Below are 24,325 nucleotides of genomic sequence, written 5' to 3' on the forward strand. Positions count from 1 at the left end.
TCAACCAATGAAGCTTGGATAGATTCAGTTTCAAACATCTAACCAACTTTGAACTGGATGCTTGCATTAGATACAGATCTTTGTTTATTCCTTGCTTTATTACTGGAATCAAAATAATAGTTGTTCAGTCCTCAATGCCAGCTCTGGTTAGTTAACTCGTTGAATTATAATTAAAAAAATGGATGCAAAGAGATCTCCATGTAGCATTGGGTAATAAAACCAAAACTAGGTCTATCTGCTTAGTACAATATCTTTCGCAACCTGAGTATCTAGGTCATTTTTGTTGGCTCTTTTATTTTTATTTTTTTCTTTTTCTAAACAAAAATGAAAACGGAATATCTCTAGCTGATAAATCCATTTGACTCTGCAATGACATGTGCCTGCAGTTAAAGGCATAGAAGATCTTAGATCATAATCAATCAGGTCCTCACAGTACCTGAATCCAACAGTCCAATCATAATTTGCTTTCGAATTGAAATGTTATCTTATCCTCAAACAACAGATACTTCTTAAGGTAATTAAGGATAGAGTTTGTTGTGATGCATGCAATTATATTCCTCAGTGTTTATCGTACTGCACTGGAGACTCATTAGCTAAATATTTGATGGCGAGATTTAGCTGGAACGTTACCATATGAGGTATTTTTGACGAGGACATATATAGAATTGTGGAATGATAACAATTAGTAAGTGTTTGGTTATTTTTTATTCTTATACTTTAAACAAATTAATGGTTGATTACCAACTCGCTTCGTCGTCTTCTTCCTGAGTTAGATTGATGGAGATGCATTCGATCTTATAAATCAATAGAATGATATTTAGGTGGAATGAATGAAGGAAAGAATAAGGAGTGCGGACCACTGGCCCGGGGCCTCCTTGAAGAATTTGTCCCCTTCCTTCGTGATTGCAATAGACGCTATAATCACAGGGATTCACCATAAAAAAACTAATCTCGTTTAATCTTGTATCTTATTAAATAAACTCTGGTGTCAAAGTTGATGAAATTATGCCAAAACCATCTAAAAGCAGTGTTAAATATCAAATCAGGAATGCTCCTTCTTTCTTAGAAGAGAAACCATACCATTAGAGACGCATATGTAGCTAGTTAAGGAAGCACAATAGAAAATTATTCACTGTTAAAGATGGTAGATATATGAGTACTCCATATATTTTTTCACTTGGACAACAAGTATCTTCATTCCGGTTGAAGTTTAACCTGAAGGTTATTCTATCTGCGATGATGTCCACTTTCTTGGAGGAAGGAGACTGAAGAATGGTGAAAATCATATCTGATCTCTCAACATAATAATACACTATTGGTGTTTATCTATTTTTCTAAACACGGGCATAATCCAACCGAAGCACAGTTAAGAGATTAAACAGATCGATAATGGAAGTGTATTTAACTAATTGAGAAGTTATAATGAAATGAAAGACTAAGCTCACTTAGCTTGTTCTTTTAGGTCATAATAATCACTATGCATTTATAAACATGCAAAGTTACATATACGTTCCCTTGTACAGGGCTAGATACAAAATGTACAAGGCATTTCGGCCAAGAAAAAGTTGCAATTTTTTCTCCCTTTTTCTCGCCCTTTTTTACACTTACTTAAACCTTGACCAGAAAATTACTTCATCTAATTAGCTTCCCAAATTGACTCCACCCCTTTTAAAAACTCTTGTAAGGGTGCCTGGGAATATATTTATATCTTCTTCTACCCTCTTTACAACATGGCTTGGCTCCGTACTGCTTGTCTTTTCCACTCAACCAAACGCTGGAGAAAGTCCATAACCTTCAGAAAAAGAATTTCACAGATAAAGTTAATTAAAAGAAAACAACAAGAAAATAAAGATGAAGACAAGTCAAGTTGCAAGTACAAGAAGAGCATCTAATACAGTTCTGGACCCTCACCTCAGCCGGTTCCTGTAAAGAATAAGTTGCGCTGGTTTCCTTTGGAATTTTTGAGACGAGAATGCCAAAACCTTGTCCTCTGTCTCTCAATACCTAATCACAATCAAAGCCATAATTAGTCTCTAATCAGCACCACAACTTTGCTAAACGAAAACTCTTCTGTTTGATTAAGCACGCGTAATATACCTTAAACGCATCTTCATCGGTTCGGTCATCTCCAATGTACACAGGAAAAACATCATTGCAATTGGCGTATCCTATAAAATAAACGAAATTTGCTGCAACAGTTAGTGACTATTGAAAGCAAGCCATCATAATTATATGAAATAATAAACTTATAATATTACAACAACGTCTCGCAGATGATTTGTACAGTGAATTTAGAATATTTAATATCAAAAAATGAGTAAAGAAACAGTCCAATGCAAAATAACTCACCAAGTGACTCCAGCAAAAATTCAAGGGCCTTGCCTTTGTCCCATTTGATGGTAGGACGAATTTCCAAAACCTGCATTAGACAAGGAGGATTGAAAGTGAGACCTCTATATCTCACTCAGACCACACACTAAGTTTTGACCCAAAAAAAAAAAAAATTGTAATGAAGCTTCAAGATTGACCATGTGTAGCATAGTAAAGATGCCATATCCCACACGTACCTTTCTTCCTTGGGAGAGTCTAAGCTGTGGGTACTCCTTCAAAACTGATCTAACTTGCGAGGCCAGTTCACTCCATTTCTGTCATGTCATTGGTTTTGTTCAGTCAGATTATTGCACATCTTAAACAGAATGCGTAAGAAATAAAAAGATCAAGGTGGTATATGTACCTTTTCATCAACACAGCGAAAATGCACAGAGAGACAGAACTTGTTGTTCTCAACTTTTGCTCCAGGAGTTGATTTGGTCTTCTCGACCAGTAGCTTATAAACTTCATCAATCATAGGAAGAAACTCACTTGCTGGTTGGCAAAGAACACCTTGGCTACCCTGAAATGTAAGGAACCGAAAGTAACCATTAGGAAAGAGAAAAAGATACAGAAGTATATGTTTTGGAAGTGATACTCAGAAAGAAGACTCACTTTCTTGTATTTGGAACCTTTTGCTGGACCTTTAATGTCCATACCATGGCTACCAGCATAGTACAACTCTGCCAATCGTACAAATTTGTACACCTACAGCCCAATTTATAGAACAATACACCATTATTTCAAGCACACAAATACTAAAGACTATGTAGAAGTGACTGCAAACAACTTGAAAATAAATGTACCTTGTCTCTGCATCTTCCACTCACTATTGCAGTAGGAAAACACCTAGCAAGTTGTTTCACGGTCTTCCTCATCTGTGTTTTGACATGGTAAAAGTTTAGACACAAAGATTCGGAGAGAGCGAAGAAATTACATTGAACAAAGCTAAGAATGAAGTGCTTACTGAATCGGACATAAAGGCTCGATCTGGGTCTTCGACTATGGGCGAAAGAGTGCCATCATAGTCCAGAAACATGACAATTTGCTTGCCTTGGGAAGCTTCTATGATTTTGTCAAACGTGTCTAAGGCTGATGGGTGCTGAAGCTGTATTACATCAACATCAAAACCCAGAAATGAGATTACCATTGTCAAATAGTCTGTTCTTCAATTATATATGGTACCAAGTATGGTACTCACCATCCAAGAACTCTGGCCTTTCATCAAGCAAGGGGAAGACTGAATATGGGTGGGAGATGAAGCCTTCATCGAGTCCACCCAAGAGGTGAGTCTTTCACCTCCATTAATAATGTCAAGGTTCTTCAAGTTCATCAATCTCTTCCTCGAGATGGATATATACCCACCCGGCGCCATCGGAGGCTTCTCCGCCGCCGTACTGAAAATCGAAGAGTTCGACACGGCAACCGATATCGCCATGTTCATGATTTGGGAGTCAGCATCGGACACTACCACATTTTGCTTAGTCATCTCTAACCGAACTGTCTGCAAAAAACAAAACCGAAATCACATTCGTCAATTCAGAGCATCAATTGCGGTACAGTCTCCAGGTCGACTCCTTTCACAAAATCAAAAATTCAAGCAAAACCCATTTAGAAAATTTAAGGTATTGAAGCAATACCTCAAAAGATTTCAGAAACGGTAATAGACTAAGACCCCTGATGTGGATGAATTAGAAAACAGAGCAAGAGACAGAGAGTTCTGTATCACTCAGTATGGTGTATATATAAAACACTGAGCTTCAAGAAACCAAGATAGGCTAACGGAGTATTGGAAAAACCAAACAAACACAAAGCCACAGAGCTCTAGAGAGAGATAGAAAGAGCGTTTGTTTCGTCTCTGTGTGCAAGAAGGGTGTGTGTGTGTATGGATGTGAAGGAGACCAGAGCCCTGAATGGTCCATTTATAGTCTCAGCAACCCGGATGCTTCCAAATCGAGACCAAAAGCACGGCCCCATTCCCCTCCCCGAACTGGGGCCCACTAGCTTGCGGGTTCCGCCTGCCCCACATCCCCTTATATCCCAATGTGAGCCACCACTACCCGCCACCACCACCACCACCATCTCCCTCCACGTGGGCCACTACCGTCTCCGTGTATGGCACCACAGGGGCACGTATAGGAGTGTATATACACTTTTTTTTTCTCGTCCACGGCGCGCCGTCTTCAGCCGTCACCGTAACAGCCAGCGAAACAGTTACCTTGTTCTTTTCACACCACGTGGCCGACATTCCTTGGCCCTGCGCAGCTCCATGGTGGGCTTCTGCCACGTGTTTGTGCCACAGTAGCGGTCATAGGAGTCTGAGACCCATTGATTTGCTGGAGCTTGGTTTTTCCTTAAATATGGTTTAATTGGAGTTGGAAGCCAGCTTAAGGAAGTTGATGCTGTACCGATTTAGCAAAGATGGTATTCTTTTTCCAATACTTCTACGCCCCTTGTAATGTTAATGGGAACAGCGTGTGGGAGTGAAAAACAAGCAGCTCAGACCTAACTGGTAATGCAGTTAAAGAAAACCAGGAGTTGAGGCATTGCCCTATCCTTATTATACTGAAAAGGGAAAATTCTCATATACCCCAAATCTAGTAAAATACCTCCCATACACCCCACCAACTTATTTTTATTCCCACTTACACAAAACTTTCCACTTTTTCTCCATACTTTTCAAAACCACTCATTATTCATCCCACTAATACCCCTTACCATCATCTTTTCTTTCTCTTTTATCTTACTACTTTATTTTGATAAAGCGTGGTGGGCCCATATCTTGAAATTATCTGTTTAAATTATAATTGCAGCTAAACTTCATCCTCTATATTCAAAGGTAAGCAGTTAAAACTACATTATCCATAATCGCGCATTTAGATATTATTCTGTCAAGATTAGACTTACTTGCAAATTGTAGAAAATTTGAGAAAGAACTTGAAGAAGAACAAGAAAAGCTGAGAAGAGCAAAAGATTTTAGAAATAGGCTCAGCCGGGCCACTCCTGATTACTGGGATAGAATATTCCTAGTACAAAAAATCATCTACAAATTAGAGAAAAATATTGAAGAACTGAAATTCATAGTTACAGAGGAACAAAAACCTCTTAACTATTTGAGCATTGGTTAGATCCGCAAATCACTGGTATCAGAGCTTGCAAAGAGCTCAAAGGGGAATCCCTAATGGGGACAATGTCTGAATTAATATTAGAGAACTTGAATTCTCTACTTATATCTTCTGATGAGAAACATCAGAACCTGCAGAAAGAATTGTCTAGATGTCAAAATCATCTAGAACAACTACCAGATATAATCGCCCAATTAGAAAAATTGAAGCAAAAAATAGATTATATCAAAGAACTTCCAAAAACAGAAGAAGAAACGCTAACAAGTGTTAGTAGAAAAATCAATGAACAGCAAAAAACTCTGGATTCAATGAAAAATATATTGAAGGACAAGAAAGTGCCTACAGTAAAAGCAAAAAAAGCTAATGGATTCAAACCATTAGAAAGACCAGAGAAGAATCCTGTTCCAAACATGATTTTTCTAGAACCATCTACTAGTCATACTAATATTCGGTATGAAAACCCGAAAGAAACCAGAGATGTCAAAATGATGAGCATCTTCGGGAAAAAGAAAGGAGTTCAACTCCTAAATGCTGAAGAATTCGAATTCAACGAAATTGAACAGGAGATAAAAAAACTCCTCAATTCCAAAGTTAGATTTAAACAAATCTACAAAAGGGAAAAGTTTGAGCTGATGGACAGCCATCACTTCAAATTATTGGAATTTACAAACCCCTCTAGAACAGGAGAAACAGATCTCTTGATGATCACTCCTGATGAAGTTGCCAAAGCAAGAGCAAAAAATTATCAATTTATGCACATTGGAGCAGTCCAAGTAGGCATAAAACTTCTTGCCCGAGAAGACATAAACTGTTCAGTTCTATGTGTCTTACAAGACAATAGACTAACAGATTTTCAAGCTAGTCTGCTGGGAACACTTGAGGCATCTTTATGCAATCAAGTGGCATATTTCAACTGCTTTCCAAACTTCTCAACCAGCTTGAAAGATGCTGCTCACTGTCTCAGACTGAGAGTCAAGACAGATGGCATATCTATGAAAAAGGATATGCAAGAACTCGCAATAGTATATAGAATATACTATAAACTGATGAGTACCACAGTAGGACCTAAGACAAGGATATCAAACATCCCAGGTCTTACTACTGGATTCCTCACCAGTCAGAAGAACCATTCACAACAGATTCACAAGGTTACTTGGAATGAAGTAACTTTTCCTATTGAATGGAAATTATCTGGTCCGAAAAAACCAGCAGAAAATGCCAAAGCGGTAATTTATGAAAGCAGAAAGACTGGAGATATCAGTCTCAAATTCGACGATCACAGGAAAAGTGACGTATGTCCTGAAAATGTCAGAATAAACAAAAATCTTCTTACAAGGTTACTGGAGTAGCAAAAAAGTATTACTTCTCTTTCAAAGAGACTGCCAAAGGAAAAGACTGGCTAGAAGAAATCAAAAATTCAAAATCTCCGTATGATTTTGCAGTATCCCTGTACGATCAGTTCTATGGAGATCTCTCAAATCTGAGTGAAAATGCTAAAGAAATGGCTAAATCAAATATCTATGCTCTCAAAATTTGTGACATGAGATATTTTGAGGAATACTTGAATGAATTTCAAGAATATTACTGTACGATTGGTGAACTAGAGAATACTGATCTAGTTAACTTATTGCACAAAAAACTCCCTGAACCATGGACAACAGCTGTGAGAGAAAGCATAGCTGAAAAACCAATTGAAAGATTTTCAGTTGGAGGAATTGCCGACAGAATCAGGCGATTACTAAAGGAGCAATGCAAAGTCAATCTTAGAGCTAAGATGGCCAAGAAACAACTCAAAGGAGTTGAAAATTTCTGTTATGGAATACTGGATATGCCAACCAACTGGGGATGTCAAGAATCCAAGTTCCATAGAAAAAAAAAATATATATTACTCGAAAAGATTCAGAAAGAGTAATAAGAAAAAAGATTGGAAATTCAAGAAAAGTTCCAATTTCAAGAAACAACAGGATGAAGATCCTAAAAAGAAATTCTTCAAGAAAAAGAAGAATCACCAAGTCAACCATAAACAGCCAAACAAGAAAGGTTGCAGATGCTGGTTATGTAAAGTTGAAGGGCACTATGCCAATGAATGCTCAGAGAAAGGTAAAAGGTCTACTAAAGCTCTCTTTGAAGAATACGAGCTTATAGTAGAAACAGCACATATGAAGGGCTACGAAATAGCCTATTCTGATGATGAAGAATATGACAGGTCAGTTTACTCTGACTGGTCTGAAGAAGAAGAATCATCTGACTCTGAAACAGATTTTGAAGTGGAATACTTAGAATCTAGGCAGATGAATGTTCTACACATCAAAAACTGGGAAGAAAGTAAGACAGAATCATTTATGTCTTCCTATCAGGTGAACCCTGCTACATTCGTTTGTGACTACTGCCTATGTCACGAAAAGAATGGGCTTCCTATGTTTTGTGAAGAGTCAAAAAAGACTTATCACAAAGAATGCTTCATCGCTGAAGCAAGAAGAAAAACCAAGAATGGCCTTATCAGCCAATTGGTAGAACAAGAATATGAAGAATACTTCTCTGAACAAAAAGAGAAAGAAGTAGAAACTTTGTTCCAAGAAATTATGGAACCATCTTCCTCAAAAACAAAGGAAGAAAAAATCGATGAGAAAACGTCGATGAAAATATAGAACTAGTTGAATCACCAAAAATTGGTCTAGAAGAATGTAGACCATTCATACCACAAGAACAAGCTCAAGAAAATGAGCTTCAACAATCAAAAATCGTCTCTACTAGTAGATACAACAACTACATAGAGATTGGATTAAAATTCCCTGACCACAAGAAATACCATCTACATGCATTTATAAATAATGGATCAGGATTTACTGTTGCAAAGAGATTTGCAATTCCAGAAGAACTCTGGAAAGAAGATAAGAAAAGGACAGCTACTGGTGTCACGTTTGACGGAAGCCACCTTACAATGAACAAAGTAGCAAAAAATGTTCATATCACCATTGGTGGAGGAACATTTATCATCCACAACGTTTGGCAATCTGAAGGCCAATGATCAGATTTCTTGTTGGGAAATGATTTTATTCTCCAACAGAGATTCATCCAGGATGAAGAAGCGATAGACTTCAGAAAAGGAGAACGGGTGTACTGGGCAGACAGACTTACACAAGCAAAAAGTGTAGTAGGTCCAAATTTCACTACCCAATATTAGAGATCGCAACAGAATAGTGGTGATCTTACTCCCTACAAACCCAAATTAGAACCGATACTCCAAATCAAACAAGAAGAAGAAGTACTTGTTGAAGAATCTTCTGAAGAAGAAGAAGAAACTAGTGAAGATGAAGAAGCTAGTTTCCTCCATGAGCATAACCTCAAGCACTTTCAGAACAAGCTTGAGTCCCAGAAAGTTCCTACTCTTGATAAAATCAAGAAACTACTCGAACAAAATATTGATGTAGACCCTCAGAAATTTTAGGAAAAAGACCTAGTGGTCTGTGAATTAAGATTACATGATATGAATACCATCTGTCATGTCAAAGCTATTCCTCAGTACAAAGAGGAAGATCAAAGAGAGTTCAGAAAAGATATTGAAGATCTCCTGAACAAGAGATTAATTCAACCATCCACTAGCCCTCATCATGCTCCAGCATTCTACGTGAGAAATCATGCAGAAAACCGCAGAGGAAAAACTAGAATGGTAATTGACTACAGAGATGTCAATAAGAAGACCGTAAAAGACGGTTATCAAATTGCTCAAGTAAGAGTATTGATCAACCAGCTCATAAGAGCTAAAGTCTTTTCAAAATTCGATGCAAAGTCGGGTTTTTGTCAAGTCAAGATGCATCCAGATAGTGTTCCCCTCACTGCATTTGGAACACCACAAGGACATTACGAATGGTTAGTAATGCCCTTTGGCCTAAAACAAGCCCCTTCAATCTTCCAAAGAAAGATGGATGACATCTTTAAACATGTGGCTGAATTCTGCGTCGTCTTTATTGATGACATCCTTGTCTTCTCCAAAAAAAGAGAAGAACACATGAAACACCTCCACGAGGTTGTAAAGCTGATAGTTCATCATAGAATTATCCTAGGTGAAAAGAAAATCTTCTTTATCCTCGATGAAGTTGATTTCCTAGGAATAAACATCAAGAATGGAGTGATAAAACTCCAATCCCACATCCTTGAGAAAATCTGGAAATTCCCAGATAGAATTCCTGATGCTAAGAGTTTAGAAAGTTTCTTAGGAGTTATCAATTATGGGAGAGATTTCATTCCCAAAATCTCAGGACTAACAGCAATGTTATCTCCTAAAACAAGTTCCAAGAGAAAATGGAACTTCACTGAAGATGATGAAAAAATTGTGAAGCAGATAAAAAATCTCTGCAAAAATCTCCCTCCTCGAAAATGATGATATTATCCTCCAAACAGATGCGAGTGATAATTACTGGTCCGGTGTTGTCCTGGCAAAAACGCCCGGAACTAACATTGAAAAGATCTGCAAATTTTGTAGCGTCAAGTTTAGCCATGCAGAACTAAATTATCCCATAGGAGAAAAAGAAATGATTTTAAATTCTCCAGCTTTTCTTGGAAAACCCTTTACTATACGCACCGATTGTGCTGGAGTAAAGAATTTTAAAAATTTTAAACTTGATAAAGTTGCTGATAGAGGAAGATTAGCAAACTGGCAATTATTTCTGAACCAATATGATTATAATGTTGAATTAATTGAAGGAAACAAGAATTATCTTCCAGACGCCCTAACCAGAGAAATGGCAATGTTCAGCCCAAAAGCTGACGACGAAGGTCACAATCCCAGGAGCAGAAGAACTGGGAAAAAACATGAAATTGACGAGGATTCTAAAGAAAAAATCCTCAAAAGGTTCTTGCTAAGTCCAAAAGGACTAGCCACAACTGATCAATCCCAGGGTAAAGGGTTGGTTAGCTCATCTCAAACGGCAGACGGTAAAGGCTCATCAAGACCGTTGAAGGCTGTTGCTTTGCCAAAAAGCAAACCAACTCCAACTGGAGTAATAAATGTTTTCAATTATGAACTTCAAACATTTGATCATCCTGCGTTCAGAACTGGCAGGAGACTAGCTTACCACCAGAATGCAATTCTAGATAACATCTTATTCGCCTTTCAAGAAAGAAACAGTGGTATAATGTTCCCAGCTCTGTTTGCCCTAGCTGAAAAGCTCCATGAGAATGGCAGACCACAGCTTGAAGAAGTTCATACACAGCAGAGTGCTGTTCAGAAAGAAAAAATTCATTTTCTCGAAGATCCAGAAAGTGCTAGAGTTCCTATCATAGCATTAAAAGAATCAGACTGGTTTGAATTCCATAATCTGATAGGAAGTCACAATTCTGAGGCATGTATTCCTCCAACTCTCTTCATTGTTTCAGGACCTTATGTTGGAAGATACTTAGTCAATGTTCAGAGTGAACATCCTCAAGAACACAAGTTTTGGCTTGTTGAAAATGGTTTTGTCCATAATCTATGGACCAAAACAAATGATGATCTCAAGGGCCTACCCCCTATCATTGTCAACACAGTCAAAAATGTCAGAAAAAATGACTGTATGCTACGACTGAAGTTCAGATCCACTCCCCCATAATGGCTTCAGAAAACAAACAATGAAGTTGAATACATTTCTCCTTATCACTATGTGAGAATTATTCAAAGAAGATATATTTAGCCCGCCTGTGTTGGATATAATGGCCAGCCAAATTCAAGCATTCCATGGATGAAGGCCATGTCTCTTGACTACATCAAACAGATCATCTCAGAAGATACAAAAAACACATTCCTGGCAGCAGGAGAGAAAATAATAATCACTGCCTACGATCATCCTAACGTAATGAGCAGCGACCTCTTCCTATCTCTCACAAGAAAGGAAATAGATTCGACTCTGGCATGCTTACAGTGGGTCGAAAAGCTTGAAAATGACAACCACTACAAGATGTATGTTGATACAGACGTCGAAGACAATGCCACAACTGCTCGAATGGCTCAGGCGGATAACAATTCATTTGTCCTTAGCCACAATTTCGAAACAGACGAGAACATGTGAAGCAGCAGATGTAGAAAGCACCGAAAGTACTTTTGGACTCTTCCCAAAAGCCGCTTTTGCTTTTCAAAAAGAAGAAGGTAAATTACACTACTAGAATTATGTCATTAGACATCACCACTATTAAATCAGTCGGAATTGCACGCGATGTAAAAAATACATCCTAACATCGGTTTATGAAATATCGATTTCTATTGTGATTATAAACATCGGTCATTAAATTAACCGATGTGTAAAGTCTCGTTCAAAAATTTTGAAAAATTTGCGGAGGGACTAAGTTAAAAATTTTAGAAACGCGGGGGGACTAAATTTTCATTCCCTCCATTCCTCCAACACTTGAATTTTTTTTCACTCTGAAACTTTCGAACCGTAATGACTAACTCTCACTCCTTCCAAACCCTACTCGGGTGGTACCCCCCCCCCCCCCTCCCCGGACTCTCACTCTCTCTCTATGATGAACAAGCTCCGGAATTTGGTCTTTTCCCTTAAACTCTGTTCGATCTCCACCGCAATCCTTTTTCTCTTTCTCTCCGTTCTCGATCTAACTCAACAAATTGAGCACTTGGTGGCCACTGTGTTGATCTAGATCCAGGGCTTATGGGCTTATTCTTTTTGGGTATTTCAATTTGGCTCTTTCCAGTCGTTCCTCTTCCTCTCTCGTGCGAGGTCATTCAACTCAGATGCTTTCAATTCAATGGCGAGGTCATTCGTGCGAGTTTCGTTCTGTCCGAGAGCAATTTCGATTCAACTCGGATGCTTTCTCTTCTCTGCTGACGGAGAGTTCGCGTCTTGGGTCAGTTCTCAACCTCTTTTTGCTTGGTTTCTGTGTAGATTGGAGCAGGCCTCTGGCCTCGCAGGTGTGCGTCTAGTGTGACCGGACAGGTTGCTGTCGAAGGTGATTGGGATGGAGATCGGAGACTGGGGCGTTGGGATTTCGATCTGTTTGGTTTTTATTTGATGACGGTGGCTGCACGGAGACTGGGTGAGCGGAAGATGGTGGTGACTGGGTGTGTGGCGACGGTCGGGGATTCGGATCCGGCAGTAGGGTTGTTGACCCTCTGGGTTTGGGGATATAGGCTCGGGTGTTGATCTTCTTCATGGAATTGGGCATGCGAGCTTTGTGTTTGTGGTGGTGGGTGATGTGTGGTCAACGACGATTGGGGTTCGGTATCGGCGCCAAACAGATTATGGAGGAGCCTACAATCCTGCAGCAGTGTCCAAACACGGTGTACTACATATTATCACATTATATTGGTTTATTTCTTATTTTCTTTCCATTCTACTAGTCGGTCACAGTGTATTATTAACATTCGAGGTGTTGCCGACAAGTTTGATGGAGAGGATAACAATAAAGCAAATGAAGTCGTCCTGAGTATTGTTGACCTTGCTGGAGCTGAAAGAGAAAAGAGAACTGGGAATCAGGTTTGGCTTTGTTTTTTTTCCTTTTAATCTTTGTTTCAACTAAGGACGTTGTAGAATGTTTTTCTATTACTTTTTTTACTTTCTTTCTTTTTCTTCTTATTATTAAATTTGGTGCAGGGAGCAAGGTTGCTTGAAAGTAATTTCATCAACAACACATCGATGGTTTTTGGCTTGTGCTTGAGAGTATGTAACTTTAAGTCAGTTTTCTGGATCTTCTTCATGTGTGCTTGGTGATAACCAATGTATCATTTTCTAGATATAAAATTGTCTGCTTCTTTTAAAAAAACTCCAAGACCTTTATATCTTTTCTTTGCTCTGTGTTTCTTTTTTTATATCTATTTATGTGTGTGCCTCTGTAGTCATTCTCCTTTTATTTTTGGTGTTTCAGTCCTTATTGGAGCATCAGAAGAACCCTAAGAAGCCAATGCAAAAGCACTTTCAGAACTCATTGGTATGTTTTCCTGTACTGGTTCTATATTACTTATATGTAGTCTTCATTGGCTCTAACTTTTCTTCTCTTTCATCCTTGGTGACACCACACACACATTCAGATTAGATATGGATGACATGTGTACCTAACTCATTGTGTGCTTTTAGTTGTAGCCATATATGCTTAAATGATTAATATACCAATTGATACTGAAAATGTGAAATAGGGCTAGACATGGTCTTTCGAGTCCCTATAATATCTGTTACAATTGCTTAGGACTATTGTTACTGATGCAATGATCTTTGGACAGTTGACCAAGTACTTGAGAGACTATTTGGAAGGCAAGAAGGGGATGTCACTGGTAATTTTTTTTTTCCCTTCCAAATTGTTTAACTCGTTAAATTTTTTCAGAAACCTCCGATGAGTACTATTGAAAATCAGTTTGCATTTTATTGTGTATCAAGTTTCTTTGAAATTATTCATGTGATTGATTCGTTACTATTACAGATTTTAACAGTAAAATCAGGAGAAGAAGATTATCGTGATACATCTCACCTGCTAAGACAGGCCTCACCTTATATGGAAATCAAGTACAACTTTACAACACCTTAATGTTGTCCTTCAATTTATTTTTCACATGAGTTGTTAAGAGTTTTTATACTATATTTGCAGGTTTAATAATGCTGAAGACCCTTCAAATATTCCGAACAAAAGGCAAATCCAGTCTTTGTCTAGAACTGAGCAGCGCAAAAGAATGAAATTAACCGGTTCTGAGTCTTGCGTGGTATGTCTTGTTTTTGAGTTGTTCACTTATTTATATCATGTAATTACATCTCTGTGTCATAATTTAATTGGCAGCTTTAGACTTTTTTTGTTCCATTATGCTTCTTTAAATGATTGACGTAAGGTTATTTCACTCCCTTTTTTTTTCCCTGCAAGTAAACTCTGGATCCTTATTAAATTAATTTGACTGCATTATTGTAACTCTGAAGGATACATATGGCTCCTGATGATGACCTAAAATGATTTCTTCAGGGTTGATATTTCCTTATTGACTTGGTTATTTAACTCCTTGGTATGTGTATATACGTGCACGCATTTCCCAAGCTTCTGTTGAAATCTTTACATGAATTCCAGGGCATGAATATATTCTTTTAAGTTAAAGAAAATTTTATTTTCATATATTGGTTTACCTTATTGTTTTCTTCTTTTTACTGCATAGCCTTATTTCCTAATTATCTTTTGGCAATGTCTAATACTTGCTTGTTTTGTTATAGCGGCACAAAGAATCTACAAGGTGGAATTAAGTAGTGGTTCAAAACCGTGTAATGTTGACACTGCAGATGGAGAGAGAAACCATCAGATTATGCAGAGTTTTGCTAAAGCTATATGGAATGTTTTGAAGGATTACAACAAAAAACTAAAGGTAATCAAGAGTCTCATACCTTCAATTCATGTAGTTAGTTAGGTAAACTGATTCCTATCATCCAGTTCCTAATTTTGATGCCCATTTGTTGATCAAGCTGAGGCAGTATTCATTCTTTACTTTGGTTCCTTTCCTAACTAGCTCAACTTCCATCAATTATATGTTCAAAAGAAAACCTACTCATCTATCTGGTCATAAGTAGGTGGCGGATGATGAAATCAATGTAGTCGGAATCACATTAATGTAAAGCATCCATTTTCTTGAATCAATGTAGGTCCTGTCATGGAGGATTTGAAATGCGTTGCTGTACTACCATTGTACCATATATATGTTAATGTTATTCATTTTGAACCTCCCTACCTTGGATTTGCTTTATTCTGAATCTTTCAACCTGCTTCACTTCTCCAATTGTTTCTCTAGCTTGTCTTGAACAAATCTCAAAAACCTTTGTTCTTATCTTTTTAAGAGAAAATTTGCATTGCTTCTGTGTTATCATGTAAAGTTGGAATATATATCTAGAAGGGAAATTTGTAATGTTTTTGTCTGTTTCTCCTTTGGTTATTGTCACAGTACGTGGTCCAGGCAGAGCTGGTATATGCACCACACCATTGCATTCCCACTTGGTTAATGTGGGGTTTGCTAAACTGTAGCATCTTCCATATAACAGGAAAGTGACTAAACTGTATTCCAGGTTGCAGATGAACTTGTAGCAGAGTTTTCTGACCCTATCAATGGTGTCACATCCCCTGATCAAATTGACGAGGTGCGCATTGAAGTGGCTGATTATATACAGAGTTTGATGTAGAAATGTGACTGCCAAGATGTTTTTTGAGTAAGGCTAGCTAGTTTTGGCTTTGAAGCAAAGCTTGGTGTGGAGCTTTTGTACATTGTTGCTCATATGTTTTCAAGCTAGCTTTTGTAAGTTTAGGGGTTTATTTTGTGAATTATGTTGAATCATGAATTTGGAAAGAAAATTAATGGGAAAGCCCCTTATTTTGGATGATGAGAAATGCAATTTTTTTCCCAGCAATAGCTAAATGCAAACTTTTCACATCATGCTTGTCAAAATAAAGTGAAGTATATTAAAGTATAATAAAACAGTAATGCCAAGGAAAACGAAGTCAGTTGAGAGATTAGAAATCAATATCAAAAATGAAATCGATGTGCTATGATTATCAATATATCGAATTGTAACTCAAAACCGATGTAATCAAAACTACTGCACATCGATTTCTAATCACCAAACCGTAATCTATTATGAACATACAAATCACCTACCATGGAGAAAACCGATGTGTGGTCAAAAGGTGAACATCATTTCTGAATAAAAAAACGATGTAGAATAAAGATACAGACATCGTTCCTAGGAAAATAATGTGGCAACCTACATTTAAAAATGGCCACGAACAAACAATACTCATGGGAACTGATGTCTACAAGTGTACTGAACATCGCTTCTGGAATAGAAATCGATGCAAATGTTCACGTAGGTATTGTTCGACATATACTTTATTAAGCATAAAATGTGAAAATATGAAGAATTAGACATACCTAACATACAAAAATATGATGATTATAACGATTATACATCGATTTGTTTTTTAGAATCGATGTTGGTTGTTGTCTGGGACATCGGTTGAAAACGCGCTTATACTGATGTCTATACTTTTCTCTACACCCACTAAGACATCGGTCGAAAATTAGTTTAACATCGGTCCAGAACCGATGTCTATGAACAAAATTCTAGTAGTGAAAAAACATTTCACCTAAAGGACTCTGCTTTTCACCATCCGACCTCCACCAGCAGGAGCACTCACGAAAGCAGAAAATAATGGAGTTGTGCTGTACATTTTTATGTTTTGAATTCTGGTTTGAGTTCCGCTCCCCATATAAGGAGCTTTAGTTTCATTTGTAAGGGCATCGAATAATTCTCCCATCAGAAAAAAAAATTTCAAAGTTCTAGATAAGAAACTTGAGCAGAAGAGTCTTCTCTCAAGAATACAATAGTAGCATGGTGCTCCTTCCTTTCTGTCTAAGTGTGAAGTACTTTCTTTTCACGTAAGTATCTGTAAATCATTCTTATGGATAGCTAAACAGCTTCTTAGCTATTTACCTGAGAATGAGGCTCTGAATTTTAGTTTGTAAATTATGTTTGAATAAATAATTTCAGATTGCTCATCCACCTTGTCATTATGTTTTAAATTTTAGTTTGATGATTTATAGCTGTTTCTGCCTTATTCCTATACTATTTTTAGGATTAAATTTTCTTTTTTCTGGAAAAATTGACTCAGTTTAAGATAGAAACAAGCAGCAGTGATTCCGCCTGTTAAAGTTACCGTTAAGTGAAAAACTTGGGCATGTTGAAGGCTAGTTTTGTTTTTCTCAAAAGTGTGAATAGCGTTTCTAGGAAAAGGCAAAGGTTAAACCCAAAAGTCAGCATAGGACATATTAGACACTAGTTTAGAAAAGACTACCCTCATAGGTCTTTTCCCCTAAGATTTGTGTAAATGGGCACAATACAAACTTGTTGGTGCAAGTGGGCACAATACCTATGATTTCTGGGTAGTTACAAGGAATTAACCCTACTGCAAATTCTGGGCCAGTATTACAACTTTACAAGCATAGGCATTTACTCAGGCTACTCTACATTCTACAATGCACTTAAATAAACAATATCAATTCGTCGGAGCCTCCAGGTGGTCAAGTTAGTAAGAGCCTCTAGGTGTGGAACCCCCACACCCGTATTCGACTCCTGCCGATGCTGATTGGAGTTAAATCTCAATCCATTCTTGGTGGCCAGGAGAGAGGAAACGCTCTAACACGATCCTCTAGCACGGATTAGTCTTTGGGCCTAGAAAGCTTTTGAAGAACCGAGTGATCTTGATAAAAAAACAAAAATCGTCAGAGAAGCAAATGAGAATGGAAAACGTCTCATTGGCTTTATGGATAATTAGGCTAGAAACTTCGAACCAATGACTTTCATCACGTTAACAGCTGAATTATATCTCTTCTCTTATCCCCCATCGAGAAATAGAACTAATTAATCCTAACACTAACAGAAATGATTAAGAAATAATAGAAAAAAGTAGATTCAATTATCAAATGTTCTTATCAGAAATAAGATTAACTACAAATTCAAGTCATAGCACATGCATTATTTAGAAAGTCATACGATTTTCCCGATCTAAACAAAATAGGTTTGACATAAAATAGATTTGGCTCAGCATGTTCTATTCGATACGGGTAGGAGAAGAGTCTAACTCAATATTCTTAAAAAGAAATATATAGAAATAGGAATAAGTCAAAATAATACAGATCAACTTCTTGCATGTTGTGCCAAAGTTCTTATCATTTCTGAAGAAACTAGCTACATATATGTTAAAAATTATGGATATGGGGAAATAAACTAGTAATTAGCTCTATTTCAAAGAAGTTTATGCCATTATGCTCAATCAAACCAACTAGAAACCTGGCCTCAAAACCCATGTGAACTCTGTTAATGCATTGGTGTCAAGATATTGATAATCCTTAACTTATTTTGACTATATATTTGTGGAACTTACTAGCGTACTGCATAATTTAAATGCATTGCGACCTTTCATTAAGATCCTCACGTGACATATTCATTCATATTGATTATAAAGTTGATCTGAAAGTGTTTATGATACATAAAGCCTATCTATACTGTCCACCTTGATTACAATTTACAATTGAAAAGTAATTAACAATTTACCAATTAGGGTAGATACTAAAACCGATTTCCTCCTTCTCCCCCTCTCTTGTCAGATCTCGATCAATTTTTGATCTGGATCATTGGCTTGAGAGTCGGGAGAGCCACTAATCCTAATTTTCCCTCTGCTTGAGGCTTTATGTATCTATTGCCGGTTTTTTTCTTTTCGGTTTACTTCTCGCCAGCTATTGTGGACAGTTTTGCCCAGAGTTCGTCTCCTTTCCGGCCCTGTTTGGTCCCCCTTGCTTCAGATTTCCATTTTTCCATATCCATTTGTCTTCATCCTCTTTACCTAGTTGTTCCTTCTTTCTGTCATGGATGGTTGGGTACATTGAAATCGACATGGGTCTTTCTCCCGATCTTTCGATTTGGTTGAATTTTGTTGCTGGCCACTTCGTAGTGGTGCGGTTGCTTTGTTCTTTCCATCGAAGGTTGAAGGTCGCTAGTGTTGGAAATAACATTAATTTAGAATTATGTTGAGAATAATGGTGAAAATAATGGTAGAATTATGATGACAATAATGGTGAGAGTTAGTGGCTTCATAGGTTATGGGAGTTAGGAATGTTTAAGGTTATTGTAACGGTCTTATACTTATGTCCATTATAATTGACATAGTTATGGCATTGTCTAGTATAGGCCTATATAAGTAGGCTAATCTAGTTGTGTAAGAGGCGTAGAAGAGTATTTTGTAGAAGTATCGTAATAGTGAATTTCTTTATCAGGTATTTTGAGAGTCACCTCCATATCTGTCTCTAGGAGCTCTGTACATGCCCTTGGGCTGTACATCTCCCATATTGTGCATCATATCTCCCTACCCAAATTAGTTTTTCTTATTTTACACTTCCGCTGTTATCCAACAAAGTGGTATCAGAGCCCTTGGCTCGATCTTTTGGGTACGGTAAAAAATTATTCATGTAAGAGTATTATGGCGTCAAGTGTGCTTGCTTAGGTGCTGATCGTGAGCGATGAGAAAGTCGTGGTGGTTGTTAGCATTGAAGCCACCCTCAAGTGCAAGAGGTACAAGTTATAGAGTAGGGGATTAAGTAAGGATGTCGAACCCACGAGGATTGGTAAATCCTTTCCTAGCTAGGGAAAACCTAAGGAAAAACTAGAAGAATATGCAAATAAACAATCACAAACAAAGGCTCACAAGTGAACCTTTGTTCATGTTGAGTATGTGCAATATGGTGTGTAGAGATTTGATTTTGATTTTGAGATTGGTTTCTATTCAAATTGAAACAATGAAAGCAAGTAATATAAACTAAGCTAAACTACACAAGTTGTTATCAAATGGATGAGAGTTAGAGCATCGGGTTTCACCTTTTACCTCCCTTGCAAGCACTAAAGCAATTGAATATGAATGATGCAAAGCTAATTGTCCAACTACCCTCTTAGCATCCAGATAGGACTACTAAGGCTTAAATCCCTTTCATTTTATTAACTCTAACCGGATAAGTCTAGAGCTAACTACCTAGAGACAAATTCAATTACCGAATAGGTCTCAATCATTTGTCCCTAAATGCATAAAGCTTAGATTTTAGGTAACCAAGCAAGCAAACCAATCCTATCTCTAGGTGATTTTAGCTCACTACCCTCACATGCACACATGGTGTGCTTTCATGCTCCCTTTTTGCCTAAAGGTAATCAATCTCTAGGAAAAAATTTCATGTCATGGCAAACACATAACTCAAATTGATTAGGTCTAAGTAATGCATCCAACTATTGACTTAGCATGTGAGAATGACAACATAAATTTGCATCAATTTATAAACAAAAGCATCAATACAAGCAAGTTTGGCTAGGGCTTTCAACCCTAGCCCCAACTAGTTCACTACTCACACATAGCTAGATACACAAGCTTCAACATTCTATTAAACATCAAATACATAAAGAGATAGGGAGTAAAGGGGTATTGATGATGCCGGGAGAGGTGGTGGAGATAGGTCTCCAAGAACATGATGTGGTGGTAGTCACCTCCTTCACCTTACTCCAAGCTCTTAATATTGGTAAGAATAGTGAAATTTGGAATCTCTAAAGTGAGTTGTGGTGTTGAGTGGTGGAGGAAATGAAGGTTGTAGTGGTGGAAATGGTGGTGTCTTCTCTAGAGAGAAAATGGATCTTGGATAGGATGAAGATGATTGAATGGAGTCAAGAATGCTGAGGAATTGGTCTTTGGCCTCTCTTTGATCAACTATGTATGTCCTCTTTGGTCCCAAAGTGTGCAAGAGATGCTCTTATACCATTGTCCACCAAATGGTCCCAAATTGGCAAGGTGACAAAAGGACAAGGTGTAGGGAGATATTTGAATTTCAAGTGATGGGAGATTCTCACAACCAGGGTCCTCCTTTGCTAGAGAAAAGGCCCTCCATGAGTGGCGACTCGCGGGAAAAGTTTGCCGGAAAAGTCGCCGGAAAAATCACCGGAAAAGTCGATTTGCAATTTTCTTCCAATCTCCGTGTCTTCTTCCCCTAGCTTCAAATCTCCGCATTTCAAGCCTCAAATAGTCATTTTATTCTCAATGCAAGGTTTCCTATAAATAAAAGGAAATTGATTAGAAAGGGTAAAATAACATGGAAGACAAATCAATTTTCATAATTATGGGGCACAATTGCATAAGTAATTTATGACTCAACAGTGGTGTCTCAGTGAGATAGTTAGAGTAAAATATTTGCTCCAAAACTATTGAAAGAATTGAGAATCAAAATTCTCAATGAAGATCAACCTTGAAACTCAAAGGTTGCAAAGCGGTTGAAGAGTTAAGAGTGACCGGCTCATGTTGTTGCAAGGTGGTGGAGAAAAAAATTTGCGGTGTACCAACTGTTGCTGATGAGCAAAGGAAGGAAGAAAAATTGAAAAAGAGAAGATTGCGAAGAAGAAAAGAAAAGGAATCAGAATTAGGGAGAAAAAGAAAAAAAATAAAGGGAGGCATAGAAGAAAAAAAAAAGGGGGAAAGAGATGAGCAAAGGAAGGAAGAAAAATTGAAAAAGAGAAGATTGTGAAGAAGAAAAGAAAAGGAGTCAGAAGGGAGGCATAGAAGAAAAAAATAAGGGAGAAAGGGATGAGCTAAGGAAGGAAGAAAAATTGAAATAGAGAAGATTGGGAAGATGAAAAGAAAGGGAGTCAAATTGAGGGAGGAATAGAAGAAAAAAAGGGAGAGAGAGATGAGCAAAGAAAGAAAAATAGAAGGGAGTAAAAAATATGGAGAAGAAAGAAGAAAATGAGGGAGAAAAAAAAAAGTAGATGGAGAAGAAGAATGAGAGGATAATGTGGTCCTCAGTGAAAGGGTTAAAATCCCTGAAAGAAGGTAAAGGGTTAAAATACTTGAAAGAAGGTAAAAGGGCTAAAGTCCCTGAAAGAAGGTGAAGAGTTAACATCCCTGAAAGAAAGAATGAAGGGTATAACTCTCTAAATGAAGCATGATACAAATGGTGCCACGAAAAAGAGGTACAAATGGTGCCACGAAAAAGAGGCACAAAGGTGCCAAGAGGAAAATACTCCCTGGAAGTGCCAGAAGTCCCAAGATGAAGATGAAGATGGAGATGGCACAATGGTGTCAAGTTGATAAGGCTCCCAAAAGGTACAATGGCACAATGGTGCAAAGAAGTTGACAAGACTCGCTAAAGGTATAATGGTGCAACGAAGATTGGGTGAAAGTCCCAAAGAAAAGTACTTCCTAGTGGCCGAAGTTGATAAAGACGAAGACAAATCAGAGTTCATGGAAGCTCCAAGAGGCATGAAGGCCTTAAACTATTGGTGGGGTATGAAATGATCTCACATGGAAAGGAGAGAAGAAAGTTCTCTAAGTAGTGAGGGAGGAAAAGCTCTCAAGACCCAAAGTGACTAGAGAAGTGTCACTGAAAAATTCAGCCAAACGAATTAAGGTGCTTGCATTGAATGAAGAAGTAGATGGGCAATGGACTGAGAGACCATAGTGAGGCGATATCAAAGAGGAAAATAAGCTAGTTGAAGAAGAATAGGCAATGGAGCAAGAATCATTGTGATGCCCCGGAAATTCGTATTTATTTTCCGAGGATTTTCCGGAATTTAAATTGTGGGTATCGGACGGTTTTGTGGCTCGTGAATGGAGCGGAAGTGTTTTGGGCGAATAATTATTCAGGAAGCGTCATTTAGGGGGGGCGCAAGGGTTGACTTTTTATTCGTTGGGATTCTCCGAAAACTTCATTCATGAAAGTTGTAGAGCGCGTCGATACAAGTTCGTGGACATGCAAAACGCAGAAATCGGAGTTCGTATGAAGAAGTTATGGGTTTCGGAAAAACTTTCCATTTTAGTATAAAAGGACGAAAATTTCCGGAAATTGCAAAAGAGCCCAGATTTCCCAAAAAGGAAACCCGAGCCCAATTTTCTCTCTCGAACCCTCGCGCAGCCAGCCATTTCGCCGGCGTCGTTCTCGCTCGTCCGGCCACCGTTTGCTTCGATTCAAAAGTGGGTTTTGCTCGCCTCAATCCCCTCTAGAGGTCTGTGGAATGATTGAAGAGAGATTCGAGCTGTGGAGGGAGCTACATCGACTGGAAGTGGCCGCTTCGGGGATGAAATCGCCTTGATTGGAGTCGAAGATTCCGGCCACCTTTGCCGGTGATTCTTGAGGGCTTTTGGAGCTTGGAGGACGTTGATGCTTCCCACAAGGTGGCTTGCATCGATTCAACTCGTGGAGGTCGAATTTTGGAATTGAAATTCTAGGGTTTCAATCGAGCTGTTTTGTTCTAAGGTAAAATTTGATCGATTGGTTCATATTTGGACTTTGGTGTAGTTATGAAAGTTTAAATTGGAGTTGAGACGAAGAACTTTGGTGTTGGGAGTTTTGTCAAATTCCGACTTTGGGCCGGCGGCGGTGCCGCCACTGTGGTGGTGTTTTCCGGCTGTTTCCGGCCACCTTAGGGATAGTTTCTGTTCCTGAGTTCGATCTACTAGTCGATACAAGCATTTCGATATATTGTTTGTAATTTTTGGAAATCGTATGAGTATGTTAGGGTTTTTACGGTTTCGGACCGTTCGATGATTCGATCCGTGAGGATTTGACTATCCGATCGACTTGTGGTTTTGGCATATCGATCGTAGAAGTATTCTGGAGACATTGGGTGGTCTCGGATGTGGTTTCGCCTTAATTGGCGTCACTTTGGGGATTTTAGTTCAAAACAGGGGTTTCAGACTTAAATCGTTTGTGGATTGTTGCTAAGTTGAAACCGTATGTGACCAGGTACTTGACGAGGTATCCTTGGACGGTTGTTTTGTGGTGTGGCTGCCTTGTTCTGTATTGAAGACGCAGCGGGAATTTCGAGGTGAGTAAATCTCGCGATATGTGTTATGAGCCTAGTTACCATATTGTCTTGGAGTTATGGGATTAACTGTGACTATTGATGGTATTAGTGGCATTTCTGAATAGATGACTATGTGTGTGTGTATATATATTATGGGGTATATATATATATATACATATGTATTCATGTATTAGTAGCATTTCTGAGTGGATGACTATGTGTGTGTATATATATATTATGGGGTATATATATATACATATGTATTCATGTATTAGTGGCTTCGTGGTGAATCTTTGTAATGATTGTAATGTAAAGCTTGTGTAGAAATATCTGTGTAGCTTGTGTAGGAATATTTGTGTGATGATTGCTATCCGTGTGATGACTAGCAATGAATCTAGGTGATGATCGCTATCTATGTGATGACCGGCGATATCTGTGTGATGAATATGTGTGAGGATCGCTATCTGTGTGATGACTGGCGATATCTGCGTGATGATTAGTTGG

The 24,325-nt window shown here is 38.1% G+C and overlaps 1 protein-coding gene and 2 long non-coding RNA genes across 4 annotated transcripts; 2 read left to right on the forward strand and 1 right to left on the reverse strand.

Annotated features, from left to right (window-relative positions):
• Positions 1–1,381: 1,381 nt before the first annotated feature.
• On the reverse strand, positions 1,382–4,271 carry LOC133725085 (probable trehalose-phosphate phosphatase J). The gene is made up of 11 exons (XM_062152223.1): positions 4,011–4,271; positions 3,572–3,874; positions 3,338–3,478; positions 3,177–3,248; positions 2,986–3,078; positions 2,735–2,893; positions 2,568–2,645; positions 2,350–2,419; positions 2,098–2,168; positions 1,912–2,004; positions 1,382–1,792 (listed from the first exon to the last, which is right to left on the reverse strand). The coding sequence occupies exons 2-11, from the start codon at positions 3,857–3,859 to the stop codon at positions 1,724–1,726; spliced, it is 1,134 nt and encodes a 377-aa protein (XP_062008207.1). The 5' UTR covers positions 3,860–3,874; positions 4,011–4,271; the 3' UTR covers positions 1,382–1,723.
• An 8,183-nt stretch (positions 4,272–12,454) lies between these two features.
• Positions 12,455–13,740, forward strand: LOC133725153 (uncharacterized). The gene is made up of 4 exons (XR_009854290.1): positions 12,455–12,958; positions 13,076–13,141; positions 13,347–13,409; positions 13,699–13,740. It is a non-coding gene; the product is annotated as an uncharacterized LOC133725153 (long non-coding RNA).
• Positions 13,741–13,891: 151 nt separating this feature from the next.
• On the forward strand, positions 13,892–15,798 carry LOC133746028 (uncharacterized). 2 transcript variants are annotated; one of them, XR_009863912.1, is made up of 4 exons: positions 13,892–13,978; positions 14,061–14,172; positions 14,666–14,814; positions 15,385–15,798. It is a non-coding gene; the product is annotated as an uncharacterized LOC133746028 (long non-coding RNA). The 2 variants fall into 2 exon arrangements; XR_009863913.1 differs by having other exon boundaries at positions 15,506–15,798.
• Positions 15,799–24,325: the final 8,527 nt, after the last annotated feature.

Source organism: Rosa rugosa, chromosome 1 (genome assembly GCF_958449725.1).
Source record: "Rosa rugosa chromosome 1, drRosRugo1.1, whole genome shotgun sequence".
In the NCBI taxonomy this organism is placed as follows: domain Eukaryota; kingdom Viridiplantae; phylum Streptophyta; class Magnoliopsida; order Rosales; family Rosaceae; genus Rosa; species Rosa rugosa.

What these genes read in the sequence shown, in the direction of transcription:
- LOC133725085 (XM_062152223.1), bottom strand. Translation starts at nt 3,859, where the DNA reads ATGACTAAGCAAAATGTGGTAGTGTCCGATGCTGACTCCCAAATCATG. An exon ending in GAGCCTTTATGTCCGATTCA is followed by an intron (nt 3,249 to 3,337) that starts GTAAGCACTTCA and finishes GTCAAAACACAG; the next exon opens with ATGAGGAAGACCGTGAAACA. An exon ending in ATTTTTGCTGGAGTCACTTG is followed by an intron (nt 2,169 to 2,349) that starts GTGAGTTATTTT and finishes TTTATTTTATAG; the next exon opens with GATACGCCAATTGCAATGAT.